Source organism: Perca flavescens, chromosome 18 (genome assembly GCF_004354835.1).
Source record: "Perca flavescens isolate YP-PL-M2 chromosome 18, PFLA_1.0, whole genome shotgun sequence".
Lineage (NCBI taxonomy): Eukaryota > Metazoa > Chordata > Actinopteri > Perciformes > Percidae > Perca > Perca flavescens.
In genome coordinates this window covers 25,187,942-25,196,919 of record NC_041348.1, presented here as the reverse complement: position 1 = coordinate 25,196,919, position 8,978 = coordinate 25,187,942, and the positions used below count along the sequence as shown (strand labels likewise).

Here is an 8,978-nt window from a genome sequence, read left to right as displayed (position 1 = left end):
CAGCAAGTTCAGAATGCTCCCCAGGATGAAAGCGTACACGTTTCATTGTCAATGATCAAGATACGACTTCATGACCATAACCTGTAGTCTGCTGCTGTCTATGGGTTGAAGACTTCAGACAGTCATTGACTACAAATATTAAATATGATGAATTTGTTAGACTTGATGTTCATCGGTCCAATTACTTTTGGACCTCGAACCTTTGGTCATTATGTGTTACAAGGGCTACGTCTCGCACACAGTTCTTTATATTGATGCAAACCTATTTAAATAAAAACTGAGACTTAGCACTTTATTTGTGTCGAAGAACACAAAAAGTCCAACTGTCCAAATACTTGTTGTCTGGACTGTATATACACCTTTTTTTGTCCAGTTTTAAAGCACTTACCCATTGCTTCCACTGTTTTGGACTTTTTACATCTTTTCTTCTTCTGTGAGGGCCTCAGCACCAGGCTTTTTCCTGGACTCTGATCTACAACAGTAACAGACAAACATTGGCACCCGTTAGTTAGTGAAATCTCAGGTATAATGGATATTCAGGGTTCATTACTATCATACTATAATTTGTCAAAACGCAGGAGTTTTTGTAAATTTCATAATTAACACCATTTAACTCACCATCTACACCTGTACTCCCATCCTCACTGAGGGGCTCCAGTCTCCTTTTGGGGGAGAAGAGGTCAGAATCTCCATCTGAAAAACAAGAGCAAGCTAAAAGTGACACCTTATCCTATGCAGTGTATGAAAGAAGGACCCAGTAAAAGCATTTTAAAGCACTTACCCATTGCTTCCACTGTCTTGGACTTTTTACATCTTTTCTTCTTCTGTGAGGGCCTCAGCACCAGGCTTTTTCCTGGACTCTGATCTACAACAGTAACAGACAAACATTGGCACCCGTTAGTTAGTGAAATCTCAGGTATAATGGATATTCAGGGTTCATTACTATCATACTATAATTTGTCAAAACGCAGGAGTTTTTATAAATTTCATAATTAACACCATTTAACTCACCATCTACACCTGAACTCCCATCTTTACTGAGGGGCTCCAGTCTCCTTTTGGGGGAGAAGAAGTCAGAACCTCCATCTGAAAAACAAAAGCAAGCTAAAAGTGACACCTTATCCTATGCAGTGTATGAAAGAAAGACCCAGTAAAAGCATTTAGCTGTATCTGCAAGGCGATAGAAATTATTGACATGTGAGTTTACACCAGTGGGTATGTACTGGTGTCACTTTTCAGGTCAATGTTTATACACACACACACACATATAATCAAATTCAACCGTTCTTTCCTGTAAAGTCTATTATGATGCCTGTAATATTCGGTTTTTGTTGACACTGTCATGGAGGTGTTAATTCAATCCTGTGTAGCACTGCGGTCATAGTTAGAGATAATGTACTGAACTGAGTTACATTTAGAGGTATTCCTAACATTCTGACCACCTCATGTATGTAAATATGGAGGACAAAAAATAGAAACACCTTTTTGATATAATGGAGTCCACTACAACACCACCTTTGATTATAATTTCAATAATAAGCATGTGAATTGACATATTTATGACTGTCAAAAATAAATTAGGGCAGGGCTGTTGTGTTGGACTGCTGTAGATTGTACAGGTGCAAGTAATAAAGGTGGATACTGAGTGTAGACTACGGCTGCAACCAACAATTATTTTCAATATTGATTCATCTGTCCCTTATTGTCAGAAAATAGTCAAAGACTTGAATTATAACACAAAGATATTCATTTTAAAATTATATAAAAGAGTAATTCTCACATTTGAGAATGTAGAACTAAGATAGGTAGAACTAACAAATCCATTGTTGGTTAGAAATTAAAGATTAATTAGTTTAATTGAAATAATAGTACAAATAAACAATTATTGCAGCTCTAATATAAACCGGTTTAAAATGCACTGCGCTTTTTTACTTTTAAAAACATACCTTCATCCACCTCGTTAACTTGTTTCCTTTCTCTCTGTGGGACACTCTCAGAAGTCGACGTGGGACATGTACCTATGAAAGATAACCACGGTCAGATATTAGTGCTCAGTATTCAACAATCTTAGTACAACGATTTATGTTAATTAAAAGAGTTTGTACAAATACTACTCTAGATCTACTCATGTGTCTGAACTGATAACCTTACACTTTTTTCACTATACCATGCAATCCCACAACCAGAGAAGTTACAAACCAAAGGTTTCCAAACATTTTCACAAAAAAAAAAAAAAAAAAAATCCATTTAGTAATATATAACACAGTGACACTTTGCTAATTTTGTTTGGTCTTTTTAAACACTGACTGCATATATAAACATCACTGAAAAATTTAGTTCTAACGGACAATTAGTCAGAAAGTTACACACTAATGGTAGCAGTGAACGTAACCTGCACATAAGGTATAGCTATGAGTCTGTGGTTTTCCTGAAAATGTTTCTATTAATTATGATATCTGTAACCGTGCATACATACCACAGACAGAAGGATCAATTGTATCAAGGTTCTTTCCCTTGAAGGTGGAGGCGCCTTGTTCCATTGCAAATAGAAGCTTGCTTATCTTGGCAATTTGAAATGTTTTGTCTGTCTGTCTGTAAAAGTCACGGTGGACTCTGAGGTCATGCCCCATGAACCTTGCAACTTGTTCTAGCTCTTGTTCACTCAGATCCAGCAGTTGGCAGAGTGTGGCAACCTGTTTTCTTAATTTAGTTGACCTCAGGAGATCAGGGTTTTCTGCTCCGCTTTTCTCTGCATATTTTTGCAGACAGTCACACCCTCGTAAAAGGCGTCATCACACCGGGTCTTGCAAAGAGATAGGGATTTTCAGCAAGAACACCAGCTTCATCTCTCCTTTTAATCAACAAGTCTATGGACTCCCTCATTTTGTCGGTCAAGAAAACAGGTACCTTTCTCCCTTTTTTCCCGCGTACTTCTATGAGAGTTAAACGCTTGCTCAGCTCTTTCTCCAGTGGTGACAGGGTTACATAAATGGCCTCGTTTATGGGATTTGTGCTTCCTTTCTTGTAGGCTTCAAGTGTCAAGCGTGATGCTTCCCCTTCACGTCGCTTGTTGAAGACGATGACCTGTGCTAGTACGGTCTCATTTAGTGTCTTGTATGCTGTTAAACTCAGCTGTTGCCTCAATTCCCCTCTTGCTTTGTCTTCTACCATCCTGAGATGATCCCTCAGCACAATCACATTTTTGGTGAGGGGGATGTCCTCTTTTTTATTCCATCTCTTTTCTTGGATAGTTTGGTGAGCACTGACAGAAACATTGTTTCTCCAGTTTCGTTCCAAAGGTTCCAAGAACTTTTTGCCTTCTTCTCTGCCTGATCATCATCATGCATAAGAGCCTGGCCAATCTGTACCTCTGCAGCTCCTTTAAGACAGAATCCAATTTTAACAGCTGTTGAAAGTTTCCCATACTCATTTTTGCATGGACTAAACTCGGTAAGCCGGTTTACTGCACTGACAACAAGCTGAAATTTTGATGGTGCACGTTTGTTGTCTTCTCTTTTTGTACAAGTTTTTACAGTCCCGGTTACAGTCACTTTATCTTTTTTGGTCCTCTTTTGTTCTTTATTTTGTATTTTCGCATACGTTTTTGTGTTCTTTTTTTTCCCAATGGTGATTTTGCCTACTTGCGGATCTCCATCTTCACTTGAACTTGTGTCTGTACCTTTGAACTCTTCTTTACGGGACAATTTCTTAGCTTTGCCTGGGCTTTTCAAATCTTCATCATCACTGGATGATGATGCATTCAGAGGTAGCTTGTAATCTGGGTCCAATCCGGTGTGGCTGCATAATTCAGACCCAGAGGAATCACTTCCTGACTCCTCAAAGACACAGTCCAACTGTAAGTAAAAAGCATAATCATGAGAAAGACATCACATTCACTTTCAAGTCCAACTTTACAGAGCCATGCTACCATTATCTTGAAAATGGACTGTACCACTGAAATCATATTTAACACTTGAGAAAAAAAAATTCTGCCTTTTCCAAGTATTTGTAAAAGGCAGATGTCAAGCATACTGTTTTTGTTTAAAATCAGGATTTTTACTCGTGTTGAAAAAAAGGCTTGTCACAGTTAGGGCTGGGGCGGTATGTATTTTTTTCTACCGCGGTTGAAAAGCAAGAAATTCCCGCGTTAGCGCGGTATACCCCATTACAAGAGTAGCGCAAGTTAGAGCGAGAATGGCAGGGTGCCTTAAGTCAGTGCCTGTGTGGTCGCACAAGGAGAGCAAGCGGTAACAGAGAGTAGAGTACAGCTGTGAGGAAAAGAGAGGAAAGATGATATAAAGTGAGTTAAAAGTGAACAATAAAACAACAAGCTAGTGCTTCACAAGACACGGTGGCTTTATCTGTTGTCAATACTGCCGGTAAAGTGAATGGAGTTACCCCCAAAAAAAACATTGGCTTTTAACTTACATGTTGCAGCCCGAGTGCAGCCCGTCTAGCAGCTGAGCAGACAGAGAGCCCAGAGGGCGACTCGGTCACTCGGCAGTTTGCTCTCTCTACCGATATAAGCCGCTCTGTTTTAGGCTACGAAACGTGCATGCAGGCTGAAATTCAACGTGTCTACCTCAGCTCAGAATGGAGAAATGGCTTTACCTTTCATACCATAATACATGGTATGGAACATTGTGCTCCGCAACTCGTGAAAGGTCGGATTTGCTCCATCTTTTGATGATAACTTTTGTTTAGAAAACCTTGAATCCATGTAACACACAATGTTATCAGACACAGTCAGAAGACGTAAGAAAATATCATGCCAAAACATTAGCTACGAGTGTACGACTAACTTCCTTCAACCACAGTCAGAAGACAAACCTCACTAAACACCATCAACACTTAAACAATGGGTTTTCAGAACTGTAAATAAGCTACATAAAAATATAATAAGCCTGCTATTTTTATTTAGTATTAATTCATCTAGCACAGTGAAACTGCTCTATAATTGAATTCATTTGGCTGTACGAATAAGTGCCATAAAACTATCCCCTCAAATATTACCATGAAATTGACTTATGACCTCTATTGTTTAAAACTTGAGCTGACATTTTCACAAATCCCCACCATAATGTATCTGAAAATCTCCAGAGAAGACATGACATTGATCCTTTCACCTTGCAGTTTTGTGATCCAGTGTTAGGGTTACTTGGACATTACAGTCATTTATGATGTTGTATATAAGTGGTGATGGGTGCTGAGGGTTTTCCAGAAAATAGTAATACTAGCGTAAATAATAATAGGGCTAAGAAACTTAAGTATATTGCAATTCAATGTGCTACAATTAGATAAGAAAACCATTCTCAGTGCATATTTGTGCATATTAATCTTTTATTTCTATACTTTTACTTTATGTACCACATTTATAATATCACAAATACCCACAAATTAAAATATTAACTGCCTTCATTCATACGTCTGTGAGTACAGAATGAGCAGCCTAACCCTAATCTACGATTCCAGAGTCTTTTAACATTGAATTAAACTATTACCAACTGTTCTATTGAAAAGTCTACATCAGGATAGAATAAAGATTTTATAAATGCACATACCTGTGTTTTTCTCACAGCCATCAACTTCTGGACCTAAAACCAAAAAGAAGATTGAAAACTTTACAAACAAGCCATGAGAGCACAGCTACAGCTACTTTGGATTCAAAATAAAAACAGACTGTTAAGCATTAACTGCAGTGTAGTTTCTAAAGTGTACCTCTCTGCTGTAGTGTCTTACAACTACATTTGAACTCAAGTATTTTACAATTGAGACTAAACTTTGCTGCCACAATAGTTGCATTACACTCCCCCCAAAAATATCAGTGACATCCCCAAAATCTCATTAAGATATTAACGACTATAGCATGTTTTAGCACGTAAAAACATTGTGGGCCGTTATTTTCCATAACTATCCTAAGGCCGTCCGGGCCCTTGATCAAGCATTTGTGTGTTTTTAATCATTACTTTATTAGCCTAACTGGGTGGGGAGAAAGCTATGCCATAATCAGAAATTTTACCTATATTTAGTCCAAAGAAAGACAGGAAAATTAACTTTGAGCAAGTTTGGAGGAAAGTCAGAGGTATGGAACGGTTTTGAACAAGTTGTGGACAGTGACAACATATGTGTCGGCTTTGTCGAGTGCATTAAGGCCGGTTACACACTGGATGTGTTGCGTGAGCTTGACAGCTGCGTGGCGTGTCCATTTATATTTCGGCTCCCACGTTAACAAGTTAGAGCTTACACACTGCCTGCGTGAGACGCACATCTCGGGTGCGGCTTGAGCTCGCGGCTCAAGCAGCATGCTAGAAATAGAACCAACGCCTATTTTTCACGCAAGCGTGTTGGAAGCATTTCCAGCAACATAGAATAGGAAAATATGTTTTATGTAATTTAGACACAAATACATATTAATAAATGACATGATGATTGAAAGCCTCTAGGTTTTGATATAAATGCAAATATATAAATGTAATTTAAAAAAAATATATATTTTCTAATATTGCATCTGTTAACTTCTCCGTGAACCATCACCTTATCGTGGTGGAGAGGTTTGTGTGTCTCTGTGAACCTGAGGGCTGTGTTGTCTGGAGCTTTGTGCTCCTGGTAGGGTCTCCCAAGGCAAAGTGGTCTCAGGTGAGGGGCCAGACAAAGAATGGTTCAAAAACCCCAATGAAGAAGCAAGGTAGAGATGGAGTGACCCTGCCCGGAGAAGCCCGGGCCCCGCCTGGAGCCAGGCCCAGACGGGCGGGCTCGTCGGCGAGCGCCTGGTGGCCGGGTTTGCCACGGAGCCCGGCCGGGCACAGCCCGAACAAGCTACGTGGCTCCCATCTCTCCAGCCCATGGGCCCACCACCTGTGGGAGGAACCGTTGGGGTCGGGTGCGATGCCACATGGGTGGCAGTGAAGGTCAGGGGCCTCGGCGGACCAGACCCGGGCGGCAGACGCTGGCTCTGGGGGCGTGGAACGCGTCACCTCTCTGTGGGGGAAGGAGCCGGAACTGGTGCGGGAGGTGGAGCGCTACCGTTAGATCTGGTGGGGCTTACCTCTACGCACAGTCTCGGTTCTGGAACCATACTCCTGGATAGGGGTTGGACTCTTTTCTTCTCCGGAGTTGCCCAGGGTGTGAGGCGCCCGGGCGGGTGTGGGGATACTCACAAGCCCCGGCTGAGCGCCGCTGTGTTGGAGTTTACCCGGTGGACGAGAGGGTCGCCTCCCCACGCCTGCGGGTTGTGGGGGGAAAACTCTGACTGTTGTTTGTGCATATGCACCAAACAGGAGTTCGGAGTATTCGGCCTTCTTGGAGACCTTGACTGGAGTCCTGCATGGGGCTCCAGTGGGGACTCCATTGTTCTGCTGGGGGACTTCAACGCACACGTGGGCAATGATGGAGACACCTGGAGAGGCGTGATTGGGAGGAACGGCCTCCCTGATCTAAACCAGAGTGGTTGTTTGTTGTTGGACTTCTGTGCTAGTCATGGATTGTCTATAACGAACACCATGTTCGAACATAGGGATGCTCATAAGTGTACCTGGTACCAGAGCACCCTAGGCCGAAGGTCAATGATCGATTTCATAATCGTTTCATCTGATCTGAGGCCGTATGTTTTGGACACTTTCGGGTGAAGAGAGGGGCAGAGCTGTCAACCGATCACCATCTGGTGGTGAGTTGGGTCAGGGGTGGGGGAAGACTCTGGACAGACCTGGTAAGCCCAAACGTGTAGTGCGGGTAAATTGGGAACGTCTGGAGGAGGCCCCTGTCCGACAGACTTTCAACTCACACCTCCGGCGGAGCTTTTCGTGCATCCCTGTGGAGGCTGGGGGCATTGAACCCGTGGGACAATGTTCAAAGTTTCCATTGCTGAAGCTGCGGCGAGGGAGCTGTGGTCTTAGGATCTTAGGTGCCTCAAGGGGCGGTAACCCACGAAACACCGTGGTGGACACCAGTGGTCAGGGAAGCCGTCCGACTGAAGAAGGAGTCCTTCCGGGATATGTTATCTCGGAGGACTCCGGAGGCAGTTGCAGGGTACCGAAGGGCCCGAGGGCTGCAGCCTCTGCCGTGAAAGAGGCAAAGCAGCGGGTGTGGGAGAAGTTTGGAGAAGACATGGAGAAGGACTTTCGGTCGGCACCAAAGTGTTTCTGGAAAACTGTTCGCCACCTCAGGAGGGGGAAGGGGAACCATCCAAGCTGGTACAGTAAGGATGGGACACTGTTGACCTACACTGAGGAGGTAATAGGGCGGTGGAGGGAGCACTTTGAGGAACTCCTGAATCCGACTAATCGCCCTCTATGTTAGAGGCAGAGCTGGAGGATAACGGGGATTGTCGTCGATTTCCGGGCGGAAGTCACTGATGTAGTCAAACAACTACACAGTGGCAAAGCCCGGGATTGATGAGATCCGTCCAGAAATGCTCAAGGCTCTGGGTGTGGAGGGGTTGTCCTGGTTGACACGCCTCTTCAACATTGCGTGGAAGTCTGGGACGGTGCCAAAGGAGTGGCAGACTGGGGTGGTGGTTCCTCTTTTTAAAAGGGGGACCAGAGGGTGTGTGCCAATTATAGGGGTATCACACTTCTCAGCCTCCCTGGTAAAGTCTACTCCAAGGTGCTGGAAAGGAGGGTTCGGCCGATAGTCGAACCTCGGGTTGAGGAGGAACAATGCGGATTCCGTCCTGGTCGTGGAACAACGGACCAGCTCTTCACTCTCAAGGATCCTGGAGGGAGCCTGGGAGTATGCCCAACCGGTCTACATGTGTTTTGTGGATTTGGAGAAGGCGTATGACCGGGTCCCCGGGAGATACTGTGGGAGGTGCTGCGGGAGTATGGGGTGAGGGGTCTCTACTCAGGGCCATCCAATCTCTGTATGACCAAAGTGAGAGCTGTGTCCGGGTTCTCGGTAGTAAGTCGGACTCGTTTCAGGTGAGGGTTGGCCTCCGCCAGGGCTGCGCTTTGTCACCAATCCTGTTTGTAATATTTATGGAC

The 8,978-nt window shown here is 43.5% G+C and overlaps 2 protein-coding genes across 6 annotated transcripts in view; both read right to left on the bottom strand.

Moving 5' to 3' along the window:
* The window catches only part of LOC114573679 (uncharacterized), a 3,502-nt gene extending 734 nt beyond the window's left edge, over positions 1 to 2,768 (bottom strand). The window contains exons 1-6 of the mRNA XM_028605971.1: positions 2,477 to 2,768; positions 1,947 to 2,018; positions 1,012 to 1,086; positions 782 to 865; positions 619 to 693; positions 389 to 472 (exon numbers count right to left, since the gene is read on the bottom strand). Of these exons, the coding sequence (XP_028461772.1) occupies positions 389 to 472; positions 619 to 693; positions 782 to 865; positions 1,012 to 1,086; positions 1,947 to 2,018; positions 2,477 to 2,630 (544 nt within the window). The 5' untranslated portion in view covers positions 2,631 to 2,768. The remainder of the gene's footprint in view (positions 1 to 388; positions 473 to 618; positions 694 to 781; positions 866 to 1,011; positions 1,087 to 1,946; positions 2,019 to 2,476) is intronic.
* Positions 1 to 8,978, bottom strand: part of LOC114573678 (dystrobrevin beta) — a 48,108-nt gene that overhangs the window by 22,327 nt on the left and 16,803 nt on the right. The window lies entirely within an intron of this gene.